This window comes from Phyllostomus discolor, chromosome X (assembly GCF_004126475.2).
Source record: "Phyllostomus discolor isolate MPI-MPIP mPhyDis1 chromosome X, mPhyDis1.pri.v3, whole genome shotgun sequence".
Lineage (NCBI taxonomy): Eukaryota > Metazoa > Chordata > Mammalia > Chiroptera > Phyllostomidae > Phyllostomus > Phyllostomus discolor.
The window spans coordinates 7798074-7823126 of record NC_050198.1 but is presented as its reverse complement, the minus strand read 5'-3'; the positions used below and the strand labels follow the sequence as shown (position 1 = coordinate 7823126).

At 45.6% G+C, this 25053-nt stretch overlaps 1 protein-coding gene across 2 annotated transcripts in view; it reads left to right on the top strand.

The window, feature by feature from the left end:
• Positions 1 to 25053, top strand: part of MAP7D2 (MAP7 domain containing 2) — a 90390-nt gene that overhangs the window by 34471 nt on the left and 30866 nt on the right. Inside the window, exons 2-6 of one of the 2 annotated variants that reach the window (XM_036016749.1) lie at positions 9827 to 9904; positions 11238 to 11401; positions 18295 to 18409; positions 19237 to 19332; positions 21543 to 21653. In XM_036016749.1, the coding sequence (XP_035872642.1) occupies positions 9827 to 9904; positions 11238 to 11401; positions 18295 to 18409; positions 19237 to 19332; positions 21543 to 21653 (564 nt within the window). The remainder of the gene's footprint in view (positions 1 to 9826; positions 9905 to 11237; positions 11402 to 18294; positions 18410 to 19236; positions 19333 to 21542; positions 21654 to 25053) is intronic. The other variant, XM_036016750.1, reaches the window with a different exon arrangement.

Genomic DNA, 25053 nt, shown 5'->3' with positions numbered 1-25053 from the left:
CAGTATCCAAATGATAGAATGCCATGTGATAGCCAAAGAAACAGAATTCAGTAGTCAAAACAAATTAAAAGCAATTCGAATCTTTACAGAGATGTCAAAATGTGTCAGGATTGACTTCTAACCTGCAGCTCGTTGCCTGCCCCTCTGGCTCCCCAAATTACACACACACACACACACACCCATACCTTCTGGGAGTCATTCGAAACCCCTTCCAGTGGCTAGCTTCCAGGCATAATTCTCCCTACAGGCAGCCTGCCATGGCTCCTTGTCCTCCGTGTCTCACTTCCTTCTTTCTCCACCCTTCACACAGTCTTTGCTCTCCTTTCCAATGTCAGTAATCAAAGCTGATTCACTTCTTGCAGTTCTGAAACCCTTTCTACCTGAATTTCCCCATCTGTACAACCAAAGCCCAAGAACTGAGTCACCGTATTGGATGTGCAGAATGGAGAAAACTGAGAGGATAAAGGCAGTTCTATTTCTGGTGGAGGACGGGGAGCAACCGAATTGGGCTGCTGAGAGCTCTTCCTCCTGAAATTCCATCATTTGGGATTTTGAAAATGCCAATCATGCATTCAATGAACTTTTCAGGTTTTTAAAAATTTTTTATTTAGAAACTAATATTTTATTTTTATCTAGAAACTAATATTTTATTTTATTTTATTCAGGGTTTTTTTGTGCATTGTTCACTGGTATGACCTTTAACAGCATTAAGGGTTCATTTCTTAATATTCTCAGTGCCTCTATTTAATTAATTGCTCTTTTAATCCTCCCCCAAGGATATGTTTGTATTGATTTCAGAGAGAGGAAGGGAGACGAAGAGAGAGAAACATTGATGTGAGAGAGAAACTTGATTGGTTTGCCTCCCATATGTGCCCTGACGCCTGCAACTTTTTGGTGTATGGGACAATGCTCCAAACAACTGAGCCACCAGGCCAGGACTCAGAGTGCCTTTAGTGGATATGAATTTCATTTTGGAGAAAAATCAGGTTGCCAGACAAGAATCTTTTGCTGTGAGTGCTGCTGGTTTTCATCACGGCCCACTGCACTGAAGCGGTCACCCTGAGCTGTGGGTGGACACCGACAGGAGCTACTGGCAACTACGATTTCGCTCCACCAGGAAATAAATTTAAATGGAACATTTACTGACCCTTTGGGATTTGAATTGGTTTTGAGATTTTAATTGAAAATATGAGGTGGAAATATGTAATGCTTTCTGAACAAAAACAGTATACTTGCATGCAAAGATGGAGAAGGTTCTGCATTCTGTCCGTTGATTTTCTGTTCCCACTGGTAGTACTGGAGTTCAGTGAGATTTCCACTTTGATGATTATTCTCCAGCACATGTTGGCATATACCATTACCCCTTCCTGGAATTCCCACCTTCCTGCCCATCCCCCCACCACCCTAAAAAGCAGCAGAGTCTAGGAGAAATCACAACCAATTAAAGGATCAGAGAGACGATGAGAGTCCACTTAATATGACATTGGGTGGGTTACTTGACTTTTTTGAGTGTCTGTTTCTTTAATCTTGAAATATTGCCCTGACTGGTGTGGCTCAGTGGACTGGTGCCGAACTGAGAACCAAAGGGGTTGCTGGTTTGATTCCTGGCCAGGTCCCCAGCAGGGGGAGCACTAGAGGCAACCACACATTAGTGTTTCTCTCCCTCTCTTTCTCCCTCCCTTCTGTCTCTAAAAATAAATAAAATCTGTACAAAGGAAAAGAAATATAACCTCCCCCCTAAAAATAATGCCTACTAACATTTAATGAGCATTTATTATAATGAGAAGTTCTTCACATACATAATTTCATGTAATCACAGTAACTGTATGACAACATATTATTTATTGGCACTTTTTCATCCCTTTGCCCCTTTTTAACAAACAGTAGCAGACTTATTTTTCTTTCAACTTGCCAACATTCAGTTTTGCTCCCCAGTTTTATAAAATCTAATAACAAAGCTCTTGTAACTGCGTGGCAAAGACACTTTACAGGAACATCATTTTTGCACTCAAATGAACCACGTACCTTTGCATTCTATTAAAAATGCCTTCTTGGGTCACAAGCTATAAGGGAAATGCAAATCAAAACCACAATGCGATTCCATCTGTCACCTGTTAGAATGGCTATTCCCAGTAAGACCAGAACCAAGTGTTTGTGAAGATGTGGAGAAAAGGGAACCCTCATGCACTCTTGGTGGAAATGTAAACTGGTGCAGCCACTGTGCAAAACAGTCTAGAGGTTCCTCAAAAAAACTAGAATTAAAAATATTAAAAATAGAGTTATCATATGAGCCAGCAATTTCTCTTTTGGGTATATACCCCCAAAAGTTTTTAAACACTTATTCTTAAAAATATATGCATCCCTATGTTCATTGAAGTATTATTCACAAAATCCAAAACATGGAACCAACCCGAGTATCCCTCAAGAGACAACTGGGTAAAGGTGTGGCATATATACACAATGGAATACTATTCAACCATAAACAAGATGAATGATTGCCATTTGTAACAACATAGGTGGATCTTGAGAGTGTTATGTTAGTGAGGTCAGATGGAGAAGGACAAGAATCATGATTTCACTCATATATGGGCTATAAAACAAAAAGCAACAGACAACATAAACAAAAAAAACCTCACAGATACAGACAACAGAATGGTGGTTACCAAAGGAAAGGGGGGAGTGAGAAAATATTTTCACAGAAGAACACCAGACTTTGGGTGGTGAGCACATGATAGAGTTCAGATGTTATATTATAAAGTTATATACTTGGATTTGATATAATTTTATTAACCAATATTACTCCAATAAATTTAATTTTCAAACTGCTTTCTTGGAACCAGATCTATCATCTGGATATTTGAGAGGAAAAAGTAAAATCGGTAACAGGGGATTTGGAAGAAAGCCACAGACGTGATTAACTCTGTCAGAAACTCGGGGGGTGCTGTCCAGCAGCTTACAAGCCTTCCAGGCACTTCTGGTGCAGCTCCAATGGGAAGAGCAGGCCGAGGATGATTCTCAGTCCTGCTGCTGCACCTTAGCATCACAGGGAGGCTTTGAGCGCACCAATGCTGTGGCCGCACCTGTGTCGACTAGGCCAGCCTCTGGGAGATGCAGGCACCTGTAAGTTTTAAGCTCCCAAGTGACCGAATCTGCTGTGTGGCCGCAGTTCAGAAGCAGCGGTCTCCTTGCGCTTAGATCATCACAGCTGGCATTGGACTTCCCATTTGATGAGCCCTTCATTCTGGTCCCTTTTCTTTTTTGGAACTTTGCAGTTGCATGGATGTGAGTATGATTGGGAAGGGTACTTTAAAACTCATTTAACGCAATTAATTTTTAAAAGTCGAACACAGCTGGCTTCCCCTGAAAACTTTGTGTTTTGCTAATGGTTATTACCAGTACCATGAATAATTGACTAATATCATCTCATTAATATTCTAGTGGGAGAGTGCCTCAAGCTAATAAAATTTATTTTCAAATTAGTTTTCAAAAATGTGTTGCTGCAGACCAAGAACAACAAACGAGAAGTTATTCCAAGCAAGAGCAAATCAGTGAAGTATGGAATTTTTTATGCTCTTCTGTCAAGCCAGGATAGCTGTTCAGCAGCTCAGTATCCCTGCTTCATTCTCATTTCCTGTGGGGATGAACTGCCCAGGAAAAGGCCTCTGTTTCGGGGGGCCGGGGGGGCATGTCACCTCAATGCTATTGTCCTGGGAAATGAGACTGCATCAAGAATGGGGCAGGCATGTCTCTGACATGGGTGGCCCTTGTCCTTCTGGGTAGGACACCTCTTCTGCTCCCCCCCCCCCCCGGCTTTGAATTCCTCCCAGGGCTTCATACTTGGGCCAGATTTTTTTTAAATCAAACTTTCTATGTTAAGGTCACACTGTAGATTCATATGCAGTTATAAGCAACAGTACAGAGACACCCCATGCACCCTGTACCCAGTTTTCCCCACTGGCGCCACTGCAGTGCACTGTCACAGCCGGGGTGCCAACACTGGTAGGGTCAAGGTAGAGAACATTTCCAACACCACAGGGACCTGTCATGATGCACTTGTACAGCCCCTCTTCCCTGCCCCCTGGCAAGCATGGTTCTCCTTCTGTTCCCATGGGGTTCAAAGTTAAAGCTGGGAGTCTGGGTTAATAAAAGGGAGATGATAAGTGTGCACATAGAATACAAGGAACAAGAGACAAAGGACAATTAGGCAGGAAAAGTAAATACTTGAAGACTTTGGGCCATAAAGAAGGCTGCCTTTTGGAACCAAATTCAGCATCAATTCTTGAGTATACTGTGTCTTTAAAGGACGTCTCCTGGTATCGTCAGTGCTCAGGTAGTAAGGTCATTTGCTCTGGGTCAGTTAATCATCTTCTCCTTCGCTTCCTCTGGCCATGTTGCCGTAGCCGTAATAACTGGTCAGGTCCATGGCCCCTAACAAATAGGAGCTGTCTGGTTGGGCTGTACCATTTCTTCCCTCAGGATAAGCCCGGGGCCTCTCGCCAGGCGCCTTCCTTGGAGGCTCATCCAGAGTCACAGGTGGAAGTTGGAGATGTGAGTTAATTATTTGGCTTCCCTTCAAATGGATGTTCTGAGAATGTTTGCTTGACAATTTTTTTTAAGTTGAGGTGACATTGGTTAATAACACTATGTAAGTTTCAGGAATACAATATTATAAGTTGATATCTGTATATATTGTAACATGTTCATCACCAAAAGTCTTAATTTCTATCTATTACCATATAATTGACCCCCTTTATCCATTTCGCCCTCTCTCCACCCCTCTATCCCCTCAAGTTCCATCCATGTTGTCACAAATAGCAGTATTTCATTATTTTTTATGGCTGAATAGTACTCCATTGCCTATAAATACATCTTTATCCATCTGTGGAAGAACACAGGCCGTTTCTAAGTCTTGGCTATTGTTAACAATGCTTCAGTGAACACAGAGGTGCATATATCGTTTTGAGTTAATGTCTCCATATTCTTTGGATAAATACCCAGGAATGGGATTGCTGCGTCATACAATAGATCTGTTCTTAATTTTTCAGAGGCCATCATAGTTTTTTTTTTATAGTGGCCGCACCAATTCACAACCCCACCAATAGTGCACAAGGGTTCCATTTTGTCCACATCGTCCCCAACACTTCCTGTCTTTTTCATAACAGGTATTCGGACAGGTATGAGATGACACCTCACTGTGGTTTTGTGATTTGCATTTCCCTGATGATGAGTGAATTGGAGCATCTTTTTGTATACTTGTTGGCCATCGGTACATCTTCCTTGGAAAAATGTCTATTCAGATCCTGTGCCCATTTTCTAATCAGGTTTGGTTTTTTGCTGTGCAGTTGTCTAAGTTCTTATAACCCCTTATCAAAAATATCATTTGCAAATATCTTTTCCCATTTGGTTGGTTGCCTTTTTATTTTGTCGACGGCTTCCTTTGCTGGGCAGAAGCTTTTAGTTTGATGTAGTCCCACTTGTTCATTTAAAAAAATTTTTGTTACTGTTGTTCAAGTACAGTTGTCTCCATTTTCCCCCCACCACTCCCCCTACCCCCCCCCCACCTCCTTCTCCCGATCATACCGCTCTTTGGTTTTGTCCATGTGTCCTTTACAGTTGTTCCTGAAAACCCTACCCCGCCATTATCCCCTTCCACTTCCCCTCTGCTTACTGTCAGTTTGTTCTTAATTTCAGTGTCTTTGGTTGTATTTTGTTTGCTTGTTTGTTTTGTTGATTAGGTTCTACTTACAGGTGAGATCATATGGTATTTGTCTTTCACCACCTGGATTATTTCACTTAGCATAATGCTCTCCAGTTCCACCCATGCTGTTGTGAAGGGTAGGAGAGCCTTCTTTCTTTCTGTTGCATAGTATTCCATCCTGTAAATGTACAATAGTTTTTTGATCCCTTCATTTACTAATGGGCACTTAGGTTGCTTCCAGCACTTGGCTGTTGTAAATAGTGCTGCTGTGAACATTGGGGTGCATAGGTTCTTTTGAACTGGTGTTTCAGGGTTCTTAGGCTATAATTTCAACAGTGGAATTGCCGGGTCAAAAGGTAGTTCTGTTTTTCGTTTTTTGAGGAAATTCCATACTGTTTTCCACAGTGGCTGCACCAATCTGCATTCCCACCAACAGTGTACCACTTGTTTATTTTTGTGTTTATTTTCCTTGTCGTTAGAGTGCTTGACAATTCTTTGAATCAAGAGAGGCAGGTGCTGTGTGGAAGGATGAGGTCCTACGCCAGCGTTACTCAGCAAAACTCAACCCTGATCAAACTCTGGGAGCTGCCTTATACACGTGTCCCAGAGCAGCTAAACATGAAGGGAGAGAATACAGGACTGAGCCACCAAGCCACTCATTCAGAGCTGTCCAGTCCGGGAGCCAGCAGCCTCATGTGGCTAGTGGGTGCCTGAGATGTGCCCAGTGTGACTGAGGAACTGAGCTTTCCATTGCATTTAATCTCGATTATCTTAAATTTAAACAGCCTTCCATGGCCCATGGCCGGCATATGACAGCACAGAGACTCCAGGTTTACCCATGTTGGGCTATTGGTGTCCCTCAACCCTCCTCAGTGGGACAAGACAGAATGGCTTGCCGCAGCTGTTCCCAGGGTTCTGTGGCTACTGCTCTCCCCATCCAGCATCATCAGCCTCTCTAAAACATCCTTGAGCAAGTATTTCCAAACAAACAGTTTGCCTGGGCAGCGGCCACATGTGTGTCCAGCTGGCCCGTGCTTGGCTCACTGTAGTGCTTATTGATACTGCTGTGGTGAGTTAGACTTGCACTTCTCCCCACATTTGCAGGCTCATTGCTGGGACAAGGATGGGGTTTGTTGCCTGTCCTGGGTACTGGGTCACAGCTTTCATTCATGGGCACTAAGACCAAGCTGTTACACTTCCTCCTTTGTTGGAGAGCCACATAGGAAAGCAGTGATTAAGAGTGTGGGTTCTGTTGGTGCGGCCACTAGGGAAAAAGAGTATGGAGTGTCCTCAAAAAATTAAAAATGGAACTCCCTTTTGACCCAGTGATTCCACTTCTGGGAATTTATGCCAAGAAACCCGAAATACTAATTGAAAAGAACATAAGTACCCCTACATTCACTGCAGCATTATTTACAATCGCCAAAATCTGGAAGCAGCCCAAGTGCTCATCAGTAGATGAGTGGAGAAAAAAGCTCTTGGACATTTACACAATGGAATACTACTCAGTCATAGAAAAGAAGACAATTTTACCCTTTGCGACAACATGGATGGACCTGGAGTACATTATGCTCAGTGAAAGAAGCCAGGCAGAGGCAGACAAATACCATACGATCTCACCTATGAGTGGAATCTAATGAACAAACTGAACTAAAAAGCAAAATAGAGACAGACTCATAGATGGAGAGCAGGCTGACAGGTAGGGAGGGGCAGGTGAGGGGGTGGAGCAATTGAGCAAAAAGAAAAAGGATTCATGGACAACAGTGTGGTGATTGTGGGGGGTGGGGATAAGGGCACTAAGTGGTAATGGAGACAATATAATAAAAAACAAACTCTTTAAAATATGAAATTAAGAGAAAAGAGAGTGTGGGTCCTGGAGCCAGGTTGTTACATTGGAATCTGGCTTCTCCACATCTGACAGTGTGGCCTCACACAACTTAATTGACCTCTCTGTGCCTCCCTTTCTGCACCTATAAGGTGAGGGTCATGACAGTGATCCGGGCAGTACACTGGTTTCCTAGTAACTGCTCTGTTGTCACCTCCTATTATGATGAAACAGATGTTGATGACTCAGAATGCCCGTGAAGACTTGATGGGAAGGAAATGATTTGAAGTTGTCTCTGTCACAAGTGCCCTCAAGGAGGCAGCCTGCAGTCATGTATGTCCGAGGAATAGCCTGCACTCTGTTTGTAAAGCCTCAAGGTAATGTGGCCAGTTCCAGTGTGCTTGGCCCTTTTCCCTCAGTCCCGTTTCCTTCTGTTTAAAGAGCCCTCTCAGTGGCTCTTAGGCCCTACCTTAGATATGGGGCAGGCCTTTGAACACCTGGAGGGTGACATGGGCAGTAGAGAGAGGTGAATGTCCTCCTTGGAAGGACGTAAGCATCTGTCCAGGGTTCCTGGACTTCTCTTTGTGGCTCTTCACACAGAACCTAGTCTTACTAATCAAACTCATGTGGTAGAGATGAGGGCCTAGAAGTATTTAGAGAAAAGAGAAGCCTGCTTTTATATCCCCACTCCCCTTCCACCCACTATGTACCTACCTTTGAACACTGTATGTACCTTGGGACCGCTGTGGAGCAGGGGGCACTGGCCTGAGCTGGGTGACCCAGAGCTGCCGAGGCCACCGTAGCTCAGTAGCCGCTCTCTGTCCAGGGAGACCAAGTTAGAGGAGAGCACAACGACCAAGCAGAATGAAATTAGGCTTCCTCCATCGTGGGGGAGTTCACAGCAACCTGGGGCCTGGGAAACCTGTGGGGTCTTGAAAGCGGGTGGGGTTTAAATAGGCAGGGGTGGTGGGAAGAAGGGGTGGTTTCAGGTGTGGGAGGAGGGCAGTGCTGACGTCAAGCTGGGAAGAGAGTTTGGGGTTTGATTGTGGGGGGCCACCAGTGATGAGCTGAGAAGTCAGGCCTTGAAATTCTTTTATTGGGGGGAGGGACTCGAAAGGCGTGATGGCATCCATGTTGTTGGGAGCACTGCAATGATGAAGAGCTCACTGAAACCAACCATGGGCAGTGGTACTTGTCGAGGGTTGACTTTTGCAGTGTTTGTCTCTTGAGCATCAGTTTCCCCTATCTCTGATCCAGGCTGCAAAAGCAGATAATGGGGGGAATTATGACAATCCAGTGTTTTTCCCATCCATCCCTGTCCTTGTTGCCATGCCTACCCTGCAGTCTAAACCTGTAGGTCCCTCCTGGACAGTGTAGGAACCTTCATGGGAGGGGTGGGGCACAGGTTGCCATGGCAATGGGCACTATGAAGTCAGTGTGTGCGACGTTACCGTAGAGAAGAGCTCGGGAGCTCAGAAGACGATGTTTGTGCGAACACTGAAACCCATTGATCCCGGATGTTGTGTTGGAACATCATGTAAATAATCGTTATGAGTGATGGATGGTGATCCAGCGCTCTAAGTTATTTCTGATCCTGCAAGGATGGTGAAAGTCATTTCATTGTTGATTTAGAAAGCCCTTTAGAACTCTGTAGAAGACTGATAAAATGGCTGACAGTGAGGAGCCCTGGGATGCTTCCCGGGCATTTGGGGAGGGGACTGCATTTGTTCCATTTTATTTTTTGTAGATATTTCAGTGACAAACAGGAGAACAGAAGTATGCTACTTCCCTGTGATTCTAAAATACTAAGATTGACATCAGAGCAAACTTAGCAGAACCCAAGTCAGTGTTGAGTGTTGTGGTTCTCATTGTTCACCTGAGGAGTTTGCATGTTTCCCACAGCCGTTGGCCACCTACAGACACTAGAATGTTCCTCTGTGTGATCATCATGTCCACTCTCCTCCTTCTCCCTTCCCCCGGGAGCCAGGGTCGGGGAGGCCTAGTGGGCTTTTCTACACACTGCCAGGGCTCCCTGTCACTATTACACTTTCTGGCCCCTGTAGGGTCAGGCCCGGGACAGAAGACTAGGGAAAGGGCTTGGTTCCCGGGGCTGATGTTGATGGGCGGGTGTGGCAGCTGTGTGTGAGGCCAGCCACCCGTGGGGGAGTGATGGATCAGGCCTCTGAGGAGGAAGTGATGTTGATGGGTGATGTGTGCGTGTGGCCAGACCCGGGCACAGGCCCTGGCACTCAGCAGGTAGGGAAAGAATGAAGAAATGTGTCATCATGTTTTTTCTCTTGCAGCCATGGACGGGAACTTAAAATCCGATGAGAGACAAAGGCAGGCCAAAGAACGACGTGAAGAAAAACAAAAAAGTATGGGTACGTTGTGTACTTGGTGGTTTAGTTTTAAGGAAGTGGAGATGTGGTGGTATCTTTCCTAAAGAGCCTTAGAAATCTGTGACCGAATTGCAAGAGAGCTAGGACGATAGTTAGATGAATGTGGAGAACGGGGGGCGGGAGGGGGTTGGTGAATCCACGCTGCAGCTGTCATGTCCACAATTCTGCAATTCTCCAAACGGTTCCTTGACTCGCCTGGAGAACACGGGACGTGCGCCGTGCTCCAGGCACCATGCTAGGGGCTGTGGATAGCACGTAGAACGAGAACTGGAGAAGCAGTTGCTACCCCCGCCCCTCAGGTGTCCGCTGTGTGAACTCACTCAGGCTTCTCTATCTCTCCAGGGCATCTCAGAGGGCCAGCTGAGACATTATCTGTGTTAACCCTCAGTAGGGTTTCTCAATAGGGAACCCTGTTGAGAAAGGCTGTCTTACCTCTTGCAGTCAGGGCTATCAAACTAATTTTCACCTGGGCCACATCAGCCTCGCGGTTGCCTTCACAGGGCCAAATGTAATTTTAGGATTGTGTAATGTAACTACTCCTTAACTGTTAAGTGAGAGCTCAGCGCTGCTGCCAGGTAGAAGAAACAAGGTGCTGGGCTGGATTAAACAAGGCGGAGGGCTAGCTTTGGCCCACGGGCCTTATGTTTGCTCCCTGTGCTTTAGATGGATAAGTAGGGCATGTCCCCACAGAGTGCTCTGAGCTCCGTACACAAGTCATCTCCCCCCTGAATTGGGACAAATGAAGAACTTTCTAGTTCCCCTTCACTGCCTCCTGCTGGTCAGCTCAGGCATTGCACCCTCCAGGGAACCCTAGCCTTACTAGGCCAGGTGGAGTTAAGGCCCCTTTATTAATTGTTTTGTGGGGAAGGCCAATATTATTCATGTGTTTACCCCCTTGCCTAGCTAGCTCAGTGACTGGGGCGAGGTGCAGGCATACTTAATGTGTTTTGAATGAACGTACCCTTACAACTCTCATTTGTCAACCAGTGATAACAATGACAGCCATAGCTGCCATGTGTAGGGGCACTTGCTGTACACTTTCCATGGATTGTCTCATTCGATCTTCACAGCACCATGATGTTGCAAATATGACCGTCCCCACGTCACAGAGGAGGAAACCAAAGAGATTGCGTAGTTAGCATGCCCAGAGTCGCCAGCTAAGAGAGGGGCCAGAACCCCTCCTCTCAGTGACTGCAGTCAGCGCTCCCACTGGGCTCATTTTTGGTCTCGCTCTTGCTTCTGTGTTGGTGTTCTTGATCCAAACAGTGTAAAGTGCTCTGGTAATGCCTCCTCTCTTCTGTCTTTCTTCCCCCAGCTGCCCGGGAGCAGCAGTTCCTGGAGAAGCAGAGGAGAGCAGCACTCCAGTATGAAAAGCAAGTGATGGAGCGATGGCGGAAACTGGAGGAGCGGCGGTGCCGGGAGAACGAGAAGAGGGCTGCTGTGGAAGAGAAGAGGGAGCAGAAGCTCCAGGAGCGGAAGGTAAGGTCTCGGGACCCCTAGGCCATCTGAGCGGCTCACACAGGGTGTGATGCTCAGGGCACCTGTGCGTCCTGCCCCGCTCTGTGGTACAAAAGTGGTTCGCTCCGAAGCTCTCTCCTGGGTGGCCCACCGTACCATCTTTCAGCAGCATGCCACTGTACAGTGGAAGCAGCACTAGACTAGGAACAAAGACTTATCTATTCCACTCAGCTTTTCATCTGCTGTGTGACCTCAGACAAGCCACTTGGCCTCTCTGGGCCTTGAATGACTGGTCTCTGAAGTGAGTGGGTGGCAGTCTCCAAGGCTTCTTCCAGGCCTAACCGCCTCTGACTCTAGGACTCCGAGGGGATTGCGGGTAGGGGCCAGGTGATGCAGACCTGGGGGTTATGCTGAGGGTCCGAGCCTACAGTACAGACATGAGGCTCGAGGAACAGCTGTGATGGTAGAAGAGAACTTTCCAACAGTTACACACTGTTGGAAAAACCAAATGGTCTACCTTCAAATCCAAATATGCTAGTATATTTAAACTTGAATGATTTCCTTGCTTTAATCATCCTTTTTCTCCCAATTACCTTTTAACAAAGAAATGGAATAGTCGTATAATTACCCGTATAGAGCCTTTTATTACTAAACTTTGAAAATATATGTAGAAAGCATATTTAGGGTATAGCTTTTCTTAACAAGTATATTTTAAGTATGTAGTCATAGCCTTGTGTCAGGTGACGATCATTTTGTATTCATAAGGTATAGTGACTCATCATTTAGCATGGACAACATAGAGGTTTGTTAATTGCCAGCACTATGGGATATGGAAATGTTTCTATAAATTCAGCCTGTTTCAAGTCCGTGAATGCTTTATCATGATACATCTTTCCCCCTTCCCTTTTATAAAATTTAAAAACCATGAACATGTGCCCGCACACACAATTACATTCGTCTTTGCCCACAAAGCTCTCGTTTACATGGTAACTTCTTTGTTCCTCTTAACCAGCAAAGGTCTAAGCAAGGGTCTTAGCCATGGTTCGCTGTTGCTGGCTGCAGCCTGGTTGCTGCGTGGCTTCAGCTGCTCCTGACGCAAACCCTGGCTCTACCACTAGCCAGCTGGTAGCCAGGGCCAAGTTGCTGAGCCCCTCATGACCCTCTAACTGGGCCTCCTCGACCCAAAACACAGGTGATCACAGGAATCAAAGGAGGTGACTTTGTGCCCTTGCTGGTATGCCTCAGTGGACTCAGTGCCAGTCTGTGAACCAAAGGGTCGCAGGTTTGAATCCCAGTCTAGGGCACATGCCTGGGTTGCGGGCCAGACCCTCAGGATGGGGCACGTGAGAAGCAACCACACATTAATGTTTCTCTCCCTCTTTCTCCCTCCCTTCCTCTCTCTAAAAATAAATAAATAAAAATTTTTTAAAAAGGAGGTGACTTTGTGGAAGTGCCCAGCAAAGCACCTAGCACAGAGTAATGCTCAGAAATGTTTGATTCCCTTCAATGACTTCAGCTGACCATGGCTGAAGCAAGGTCAAGAGGGAGCTACCCAGAATAGATTATGGCGCAGTCTATAGACCTCAAAACAAAGCCACAGTGTGCTAGCCCACTTCAGTAACCTGGGGCAGATCTCTCCTTTCCCAGCCTGTGTGTATGTGTCGTGAGTCCCTGGACTCACCCGTTTTCTTCCTGTCCTCCATCCCTGACTCACACACCTTGTTCTCTTCCTCCCTGCTCTCTCCATTTTGATCTTCACATCCCGCAGGCTTGCTGATTTCCAGAGCAAGTCTGTTAACTCCTGCTTCCACGAGGGGTCAGTACGCAGTCACCAGAGACACTTCCTGAGCCTGTGACACACCTACAGTGTCACATGGGCCTCCCTTGAGGCACTTCCTGTGTGTTCCATTTCTCATTGAACAGTAGTGCCGGAGGCATTTTAAATCAAGCTCTCAGACTCCTGCTGTTGCAGATGAGGGAACGCCAAGCCAGATGGTTGGGCCTGATGTAGCTGAATCTTTAGTTGCTTGTATATCCAGCTAATTTTTTTATTTGCTTTGTGTGCTCCCTTTTATCTCTAACGTGGTGATGGTGGGGAACGAGGAATGCTACCTGGCCCTCGTCAGCAAAAACTCTAGCCGAGCTCACTTCCCTGTTCTCCCCAGACATGCAGGGAAGGGCTGAGAGCTGGGCCTCCCTCCGTTGTGTAGAAACGTAGCAACACTGGGAGGCAGTAGCCTCCTTCTGCCACCTGCTCCCACCCTCAGGGCCCAGAGGAGCCGAGGGACTTCCACGTGCAGGCTGGCCTGCTAACCACATTGGCTTCGGCTCTACCTGTGCAGAGGCCTGCTTGGCGTCCTTGTGGGTGATCTTTGGAGAGAACGGATAATTGTACACGGCAAGCAGCCCCATGGTTCACTGGAGATCAGTGGGAGGGCTGCTGCCTGCCTGGCACACGGCTGTGGCACACTCCAGTTCTTTTTGTCACACTCTGTCTCTGCCACCCAGAGCAGCCTCTGCAGGGGCCCATTCCACTGCAGCTCCTTTTGCTTCTCTAGCTTATTGGAAAGTGTTTGGGCTGCCTACCAAGTCCTGCCTCTGATGATCTCATACTGGGAGCTCATAAAAGGCCCACTGCCTACCCACCTGCCCCTAGCCCTGTCCTGGCACCATGCCCTTAGGGTTGCCTTGACATTGCTCTCAGGAACTTTTCACATCTGTGTGGGTAAGCGCCAGGCTCGGCCAGGAGGCCTCCTGTCTGCTGGCAGAGAAGTGGGCACCACAGACAGCCTGGCCCCTGGGGGTCTTAAGGGCTGGGAAGGCTGGAGGCTGGTCAGACCTGTGCTGGGGAAGGGGCAGCCCAGTGTCCACCAGAGGCTGCCTCTTCCTTGAGGCAGGCTTCTCCAACCCTTTCATACCCCAAGAATCAAGCTTCTGAGAGGAGCCCTTGTAACCTACCTGGGTTAGAGCTGACAGCACGCTGCGATCACCCATTGTCCACTTGGGGAGGATGGCTTCCTGCCTAGAGGTCCCAGGAAATGGGATATGGCAAAGCCAACTCTGTTCCTCACACTACACAGGCAACCAGGAAAGGCCTTTTTCAAAGAGTAGCTGCATCTCTGTAAGTTATTTGGACACCTCACAACTTCTCAGACTGTCATTGATTGATCTCCAACAAGACCCACCAAGCTGAGTGTAAAATGATAAATCTCTGACCTCAACCTGAACAAAAACTTCACTAAGCTGAGGGCTGGCCTGTCACAGGCAGTGGCTGGTGTGAGGCCATGGTGACTGCATGGCCTTTCTGGTCAGAGGTGAACATCTGTTTGTAGGGAGCAATACCCTCTACAGAACTCTGCTGAGGACCGTTTGGGGGCTTGTCCCATACTGCCATCAGAACACATGTAGTAAGGGCATTGGAAAAGACACAGCCAGCCCTCCTTTCCTACCAGAGCTGGCTGTGTGGGTAGCAGTGCCCAGACCAGGCCTTGCTGGACTCCTTGTATACTGCTAGGCCAGCTCACCAGGTCACCCTGGCCGTGACTCTCCTCTGAGTTCATCCAGGCAGATCTAGAGCGCAAGGGGTCAAGGGTGGGATCTCCTTATTTCTTCCTTCTACTAAGATCGACCCAATAGGGGACATTCTAGGGACAAGAATCTGCCTTGCCCTTTCCCCATCCTCTATCAATTGGCATGAGAAGCAGAGCTTGGCAGGAACTGAGGGATACGGTATACAGCTCAAATATTTATTAATATTAATGTCATTGATATAATATCAATATCAGTATCAGTGACAATAATATCAATGCTCTCTCACTCTCAGCCTTTCCTCTAACCAGTGCTTGTGGAAGTGTAGCCCCAGGACCAGCAGCACCGACAGTGCCTGAGACTTTGTCATAAATGCAAGTTCCCAGCAGATCGCACCCCAAACCTGCAGAATCAGAAACTCTGGGTCTGGGGCCCAGCAGTGGTGTTCCAACAAGTCCCCCAGTTTGAGAGCCACTGCTGAAACTGCCCTACTGGTGATCGTCTTCAGAGTCCAGTTCAGTTAGCATGGGCTCAGGATTTAGTATGCTATTGATAAGTTAGGACCCTGTAGACTGGAGTGGTCTGTTGATCTAGGTAATATCCCATTTTATAGATAAGGAAACTGATGCCCCAGGAAGTTAAACAATGGACTCAAGATGACAGAGCTAAAACCTGGCAGGCACAGGTGGCATGTCAGTCCATATCTTCTGACTCCAAATCTAGGATTCTTTCCATTTTGTCCCATGAAGGAACAGAAAGGTGCCTGTGTAAACTAACCTCTGAGAAAAGTGAAAGAAACCAGGTTTGGCTTGATGTTGAATCACCCCATTCTGACAACTTTTGATTCTATAAATCCCCTTACTGTAGAGCTTGGTTACTACCTACCTTCATCATCTCACCAAAAGTAGATGGCACAAAGTCATTGTGTCTTCTCTCAGGGATGGATTTATTTTCATAAGTCTACTAACTATTCAAAGAAATGAATCTCTAATGGTGGAATTTGGAGCCGCTCAGTGGATTGGCAATAGATGGAGAGGTATTTTTTCTACAGGTAACTTTCCAGTCTAAGAGTAAGTCTGGCTTTGGGTGGATCATTCCCTTCTAATTATGCCCCTAGATAAGGTTGGCCTGAAGATTCTTAGTGTTTTTTTCTTCTCATTGATCTCCTAGTCGATGAGAGGCTACCTTGTGAGGTCCTTCTGGAAGGTACAAAGTCTCTTATAACTGACTCAATACTAAATTTACTCTCAGGTGCAGGGTTTCAGCACTTAAATTAAATCATTGGTTAAAATTCGTTATGCTAAATTCATATAATGAAATACTATTCAGCCCAGTCTGGATCGACCATACCTCGAGTGACAAATACTCAAAATATTCAAATCCCCTCCCCCAATGCCCCAGCTTTTCTCTGACAGACCCCCAGGGTTGGCTGTCAGAATTTAACGGGCCAGAGTTCGAGGACGGGACTCAGGAAAGGGACACTCACGATTGTAGAATCTCAGCCAAAAAGTAGAGCAAATTCAAATCTGACATTCACAGGAGGAAAAAAAAAAACCCTTTTTGTTCTCAGGTCCCCAGAGAGGCTGTCTCTTAGCAAACGATCATTCAGAGAGAAATTATGCAGAAGAGGCTGAGATGTGGAGAATGCTCAACTCATCCCTCTAGTGTAGACAAAGGATAGGTCCAGGCACGTCCTGAGTGCCTTTTCTGTGTTTCTAGTGAGTGAAATAACAGAGCTTTTCCCCAAACCTTGAGTCACCGTTACTCAGTTGGTGCTGCCCCAAATTAATTTGGCTTGCTTTTTTTTTTTAAGGATTTTATTTATTTATTTTTAGAGAGGGAAGGGGGGGGCGGAGAGAGAGAGAAACATCATTGTGCGGTTGCTGGGGGTTATGGCCTGCAACCCAGGAATGTACCCTGGCTGGGAATCGAACCTGGGACACTTTGGTTCCCAGCCCGCGCTCAATCCACTGAGCTACGCCAGCCAGGGCTGGCTTGCATTTTTAAGCCAGGAGTAAAGACTAGCTTTATTTTGGAGTTAGGCTAGGATGAGCGCAGTTCCTGGAGCACCTCAGGGTGGGATTTTATGAGGTTGAAAGGGTCTAACTGTTTACCTTGCTTCAGCCTCCCCCACGAGGAGGCAGGGAGAGCAGTTGGTATTTGCAGTGTCATTGGGGCTGAATTCTACAACTGCCAAGGAGATACTTGCCTGCAGTCAGGCCCAACTTTATGAAAGTGACAGTTGCATTAATACAGGAGAGTGCCTTTGATAAATAAATGTTCCGTTTAATAGAGAAGTCTCCTTGTTTTTCTTTTCTGGCTGAAAACTGTTTACTTCCTCTTCCCCTTGTCCCACCTAACTCTGAGAATGCATAGATACTTCAGTGTGTGGCCAGAAGGTTCCCTACTCCTGTCTCTTTTAAATTTTGAAATATGTAGCATTATCCCCCTAACGCTGTACAGCAGAAAAACGTTACAGTGTAGAAAACAATTGATTCCCCCTTTAAAAAGATTATAAAATTACCCTGGCTGGCATAGCTCAGTGGATTGAGCTCAGGCTGCGAACCAAAGCATTACAGGTTCGATTCCCAGTCAGGGCACATACCTGGGCTGCAGACCACGGCCCCCAGCAACCGCACATTGATGTTTCTCTTTCTCTCTCTCTTTCTCCCTCCCTTCCCTCTCTAAAAATAAATAAATAAAATCTTTTTTTAAAAGAGTAAATAAATCTGCCCTGGCTGGTGTAGCTCAGTGGATTGAGCGTGGGCTGGGAACCAAAGTGTCCCAGGTTCGATTCCCAGCCAGGGTACATTCCTGGGTTGCAGGCCATAACCCCCAGCAACTGCACATTGATGTTTCTCTCTCTCTCTTTATCTCCCTCCTTTCCCTCTCTAAAAATAAATAAATAAAATATTTTTAAAAAAGATTAAATAAATCTTTGCAAAATAAATCTCATAGTCATGTACCACCCCAAAAAGTTAGGCTTCAGGTTGTAAAATTCAAATTATGTTTGAATTTAAATGTTCTCAAATCAGAATGTTTTATGCATTTCAGCTAAAGAGCATTCAGTTGGTTCTAGAGCCCAGTTCTATTCTTCTACTAGGTGGGGCAAACTGGCACTTGAAACAGGCCCCAAGGAGTTAATGCTTGTCTAGCATTATTATTAAATCAAGACCTGGCTGAGGCAGCCCCTCCCAGAGATGAGCTGTTGGTGCTGGGATCGTACCAGCCACATTGCTGACTCTCCATCCACTGAGAAGGTTCTCGTATGACTGAGAGAACGTGTGCCTGGGCTTTGGATGCTGAGCCCAGAGCCCCACTTGGTGCCTCGCCCCTGGGACTGAGGCTGGTATGTTAATGTTGTTCTCCCTCGCACCACCTGGCAGGAGCGGATGGAGGCAATTCTGCGCAGGTCCCTGGAGCGCACTCAGCAGCTGGACATGAGCAAGCGGTACTGGTCTGGAGTTCCATCACAGGTCTTGGCGCCTGGAGGACGTGATGGTGAGTTTGGGGCTGTGCCTGCATTGCAGCACCCCAGGGCAGGCGGGAGATCCTGAGCTCAGCCTGCAGGGTCTGGAGGGTGCTTTGTACCAATTGGCAGATACCTTTTTCAGGTGCGATGTTTCAAACTGCCAAGCTTCCCGTGTATGTGTTTCTCATGAAGGGGATCTGTGCATTCCTTTTGGTAGCAAACAGCAGTGGGCACAATACCCGGGCTGTGAGGTAAAGCAAAAGAAAAACAGAAAACTGAATGCACAGTCTGGTTAAGCAGATCCACCTGGCAAGCCCTGGGACAGTCTGATCTCAGGGAAGGTCAATTGGCAGTAGGCTAAGCTGCCACTGCAGCGAGCGTGACCTTGCAAAGGCTGAGCAGCAGTTACCCTCTAAAAAGGGGGGCTACGGATTTTCCCTCATTATTAATTTTTGTTGCTCTTTCAGTTTTGTTTCAAGATGACTTATTCATTTCATTATCCAGTTCACACTCATTTTTACATTTTCAAATCTTTAAACTATAGATTGTTACTAGTCTGGGTGACTTTCTCCCCTTCGGTGTCTTACTTCCTGTCATTCTATTATGCAGGAGTTGTATACTGGCTCTTTCTGAAAGCAGATGGGTTTACATTTATATTACAGTTTCTTGACTTTGCTGTATTGTGCATTTAACCTTTTATCAGTGAACATACTTTGTTGTGTGTGTGTGTGTGTGTGTGTTTGAGAAGTCAACACATTTCAGTTACTTTTTCTAATTTCCTACGTTAGAAACTAAGTCAACCAGAAATTGGGACTTTTTCTTTTACCTCTCTTTGCTCTGATCTTTTGCTGTGTAGGTGAATCAGAAAATACTCCATCCCCTCCTCTAGGTTTAGCAGCCAGCACCCTCCCTCCTGACCCAGGGACCACCGCTGCTGCCGAGTCCACCAATGGTATATCCGAGCATCACCATGCCATGGCATTTTGTGATGACTGTTCGCTCACCCTCCTCCGTCACCGTGTGTGTCTCAAGCACTTTTACCAGTGATTGCTTAGTCCAACTCATTAGAATTTGGTTTCTGGCGATGTGAATGACATGCTCATATTTCTTTGTTCCTGTCACTGCGGACCTCTGCATGCCTTACGTCCCAGTGCCTGGAGACATTTCATCCTCAGCTTGCTATCTTCCGCCTTGAAAATCTTGTCAGTGTTTGACTTTTGTGCATTCAGACCTTTCACTCTCTCATTAGTCATCGGTTTGAGCATTAAGAAATGTGCTTCAGTCACTTCCGGGTAAATCACCCAGAATTCTGGGTGTGAATGCCTGGGTTCCCGGAGAGGCAATTGAGAGGGAGTGGTAGGGAGTTTATCAGTACTAACACTGGGGATGCAAACGAGGCGATCAGTGGGCTGTCTTCTTGATTTCGCCTCTCTGATAGGCTCTCTGCTTTGGATATAGGCCTGGGAATTAGCAAAACTTTCGAAATTCAATTCCTCTTTGGCCGGCAAAGAAAAAAGCAGAGGTGAAAGGGATGCACTATTTACCAGCAATGCAGAAGGTCACTTGAGAGCAGTAGGAAGAAACATCCCTGGTTTCCAGCATTCCTTTGACAAAGAGTAATATTTATTGCTTTTACTGAGTAGCAGAGGCTTTGTTGCTACACATGCCAAGTGAACTGTAGTGTGGGCACTGGCCTTCCATGGACAGAAAATTAGTAATTACCCGTTGGGAATAACTCAGGGCCCAGGCCAGGGTGAGGCAAGTATACTTAACTTGGACACACAATTTAAGAGGGCACCAAAAATTTTACTTTATCAAGAGAATATCAAATTTCTAAAGAACAGTGCCATCCTGAGCCATAGCAGAGCCTGAGACAAAGGGTACCCCAATCTATATGCATGGCTTGAGGTAATTTCCAATAGTTAATTTTTTCCAGAACATTAAAGCAGTTGTAGAAATGCTGAAAAACATTGAAAAGTACGTATAGTAAAACTTACATAATTTTAAGTTTAAATATTTTATTTATACCAAAAACAGAATTTATCATAGTTTTACTTTGGCTTAACTCAATTAAAAAAATTTCTAAGATCATCACTTGGTCAGAAGACATAGTCGAGCCCTGGCTGGTGTGGCTCAGTAGATTGGGTGCCAGCTTGTGAACCAAAGGGTCGCAGGATCGAGTCCCAGTCTAGGGCACATGCCTGGGTTGCAGGCCAGGTCTCCAGCGGGGGGCGCATGAGAGGCAACCACACACTGATGTTTCTCTCTCTCTCTCTCTCTCTCTCTCCCTCCCTTCCCCTCTGTCTAAAAATAAATAAATAAAATCTTAAAAAAAAAAAAAAAGGAGACATAGTTGAACATGGCAGTTCTCTCACTGGAAAACATGAGGAGAGGGGTAGATTTTGAAAATCTCATTGATGAGCTTGCTTCCTTTTTAAGCTAGGGCACACATCTTTCCTTTTGCCTTAAGATCCAGTGTGGCTTGGCAGGGTGCTCTCTGTACCTCTCCATTTGCTGTACAGGTTTCATTTTAGAAACCACTCTGAACAACTGGAAAGTAAGAACACCAAACCTGGGACCACTTGTTGACATCCTAACCATAAGCAATCATAACATTTGAAAAAAGTCCACGGTGACCCCCATCTCTTGATTAAGAGGAAGAAACCAATTGCTATAGGTTGTTCTGCTCTAACTAGAGCTCCTTGCTTTACAAACAACTCCTCTCTCTAACCTGAGCTATAGATAACCTTAAGAAAAAGTCCGGTTCCAGCTCAGGCCATAGAAATTTTCTGGTGGTGATTTGTCTCTGAGTCCAGGTTCGTTGTGACTTCGTGTGGTCTGAATATACCAAATAAAAGCCCCTAGACACAAGGCAATAAGTGATTTCCTGATGGGATTTGCATGGCTTTAGTTGAACAGTTGAGTGAGGTTGGATGAAATTTAGAGGAAGTTTAGAAGCAGGAGAAAACGTGCTTCAGACTGATGGCTGCTGGGGTCTGGGCATTTCTAGATAGGCTAGGTAGCTAGGAGGATGCTGGAAGCAGTGTGCTGAGTCACAGTGGCTTAGAAGGCATGTGGATGAGGACAGGAAGAACACTGGGGTATGTGTTTCTCAATCTACAGTGGTGTGCGTACCAATGTCTTCAATGTGTTTCTCTGCAGCACGTGACAGCTTGTCAGCATCAGCAACGCATTTGTCAAAGCAGATGGAGAGTTCGATGAGTAAGCGCCCATCTTCATCCACCGTGACAAAATCGTATTCCCCACAACGAGGCAAGTGAGAATATAGACCTGATTTCTCCAGTTTTCTTCTTTCTAGTGTGAGCGTCCTAATGTCCTTACTGTTGGTCTTCGTGAGAGCCCCCCTTGAGCCTTCTGCAAACACCCTGGTCATCCTACTCCTGTGGTGTGAATGTGAGAGCCCCGGGGCCTCGCTAACAGGACTTTGGAAAGTGGCATCACCCTTTAGAGCCAGGTCGTAGTTGTACAGAGACAGGAATGAATGTTGTTCTCCTTGCCTGAAAGAGACGGTTCATCTTCCGCAGCGCATGCAAGAGTTAGCCTGCCCCAGAATTAATTGGCCAGTGGGTAGACGTGACCAGTAAAAAAGTAACTGCCCAGTTGTTGATGTGATATCATTGGTCAGGCAGAAACAGCACAATTGGTGAGGCAGAGGTACGTGGGAGACTTAGCTATGTGGAAAAAAAGTAGCAGAGACTTAGCTCTGCTACTGCTTGTGGTTTGCAGGCCTGCCCAACAGTTCAGAACTAATATGAACCCTTTAAAAGGGGAAGAGGATAGATGGCCTTTTCGGGCACTCTGCTTTGAGCTGGGAGGGTGACCTCTACAGAACGTGTGCCAGAGCTACAATCTGAATAGATTTAGAACTGCCAGAGTTCAGTAGAGGCTCAGATAGGTCACTAAAAGTCTGAACTGAGACCTTTCAGAGTATGTAGGTTAAGGAAGGTAGGGACGCTCTCCATGCATCAAACGTGTATTTTAAAGTGTCAATGAAGAGTCGGGTGCCAGTGGTGTGTTTAACACATCAAGTCATCATCAAAGGGCCAGCGAAAGGATGTTTGTGACTTTGAAGAAGCCAGTGTCTCCTCCTGGTTGTTTTTCAGCAGCATTGACCTTGCACCTCCAGCACAGAGGTCTGTCATGGGTATCAGTGACCTCTAAGTGTCAGTGTGGCTGATCTCTGATGTAGTTCCTGGGTAAGCACTGGAAACCTTGAATGAATTAAGAGCTGGACAAGCAAACATCTATATGCTTTTAACTGTATATCGCTAGCTATTCCATTAGTGAATGGATTCCATATGTTTTCATGAGTTTACATGCTTACAAACTGATGTTGAATTCATATTTGCATTGATTAATATGAAAAGATATCGGTGTGTTATTTTGTTGGCAACTGAATTATCTGCTTGTGAATTATAAATTGAAAATTTTAATTCCAAAACCATTTATTTACTGGCTCCTGGGTATCCAAAGAATACAAAGTAATGTGGAAGTTAATCCATTGCCTTATAATACATTCCAAAACCATCAGAATGACATTTAAGTCCCTGAATTTTGGATTATGAATATTATTGCTTCCATTAAAGCTGATAAGCACTTAGCTATGTTCATTTCTGTGCTTCTTTACCTTTGCCCTTATTTACATGGAAAAGGTATGAAAGAAACACAATTAGCAAAATCCGTGTATTACAAAATATTTCTTTACAGAGGACCTAAAACAAGCGTTATGTAGAAGTAATCCTTTTCTCAATGTTAGATCTAGCTGGAGAGTAAATGGTTTCTTGAGTCCATAGTATGTCATGGGAGGTGGGCTTCCAGCGATACAGGTAATACTGTAATAGCATATTGAATGAATATTGGCACCGCTACACAATTAACACACTCTTTCACATTCTAAATGTCATATCATTTGTTTTGTTTTGTTTTACTATGACAGAATCCAAAGCTTTACTGTGCTAGAATATTTTTCTTTTCCACATACGTTCTACCACCCAAAGGTTAATTTGCGTCATGTGCTGTGTTGTTTTAAACATTTCGTTTTGTTTTTATTTTGCTTGTTAAATTTTTTACCCCATTCCATTCCTCAGCTCATCGCATGCCCATTTCTTCCATGGTAATCTTGCCCATTGCGCGACTGTTGGCACCCACGCAGTCCAGAAGCACAAGTCCATTCATGTTTGGTGTACAGTGCACAAAAGCAGGTAAAGGAGGCCAAGCCGGTGACACAAAGGAAACCGCCAGAGGTGGTATCAGTCAGCCTCTGAGTTATTCCGGAATGTTTATATTTTGCTTCATCTTTGTTGGCTTCATGGAATGTTTTCAGCTATTACTAACATTTTCTACCCACCAGTGTTTTGATATTGCTGTTTCTTTTCTTTTCTTTTAAGATTTTATTTATTCCTCTTTAGTGAGAAAGGAAGGGAGGGAGAGAAACATCTGTGTGGTTGCCTCTCGTGTACCCTCTACTGGGGACCTGGCCGGCAACCTAGGCCTATGCCCTGACTGGGAATCGAACCAGTGACCCTTTGGTTCGCAGGCCAGCACTCAATCCACTGAGCCACCCATCCAGGGCTGTTTCTTTTCTTTTAAATGTCACAAAGGCGATTGAGTTATTTTATCATTGCAGGCATGTCAATTATGGAAAAATCATATTCGTGAGCTATGGAGGTTAGCGAGCTTTTATTAAGAGATGGCTTGGCAAAGTAGCCTTTAAACCATAGTCTCTGGAATCCTGTAGCCAGCTCTACCACTTACTGCTTTTTAACCACTTTGGATAAATTAATTAACCTCCTAGGCTGCAGTTTCCTCATTTATAAAACAAATTTCTTTTAAATTCTCATGAGGATTACATGAGATAGCACAATGATTGGCATAGTAAGAGAGCTTAACAAATGTCTGGAGCCTCGCTACTCACGGGCTGGTCTGTGCACCTGCAGCACCACCATCGCCTGGGAGTGTGTTAGGAAGACAGACTGTCTGGAGCCAGCAGACCTGCACACTATAGTCTGAGAAACGCTGGGCCATGCCATCGAAGCCCTTTCTTTTTTTTTTTTTTTAAGATTTATTTATTTATTTTTAGAGAGGGAAGGGAGGGAGACAGAGAGGGAGAGAGAGAAACATCAATGTGCAGTTGCTGGGGGCCATGGCCTGCAACCCAGGCATGTACCCTGACTAGGAATTAAACCTGGGACACTGGTTCACAGCCCACGCTCAATTGACTGAGCTACGCCAGCCAGGGCTCAAAGCCCTTTCTTGACCAAAGTGGGTCGGATCATCATGGCAAGGTTAATGAGGGATGGCGTCCTCTGTTTACACATGTCCACATTAGGGTAGGTCTGGTCTCAGTTCCCAAGATAGTGTATGTGGTGAGATGTCATATGAATGACGTATAGTTCTCTACCTAGTTCCAGTTGTTTCCAAGTAGTTGTCCTGTTTCTGCAAGGAAGATACACGAGTGGCCAATAAGCACATGACATGCTGTTCAACATAATTAGTCATTAGCAAAATGGTAAGTAAAATCACAACAAGGCCCTGGCTTAGTACCTCCATTTGGTTAAAGCATCGTCCCGCTATGCCAAGATTATAGGTTGGATCCCCGGTCAGGGCACATATAAGAATCAACCAGTAAATGCATAAATAAGTGGGCAACAAA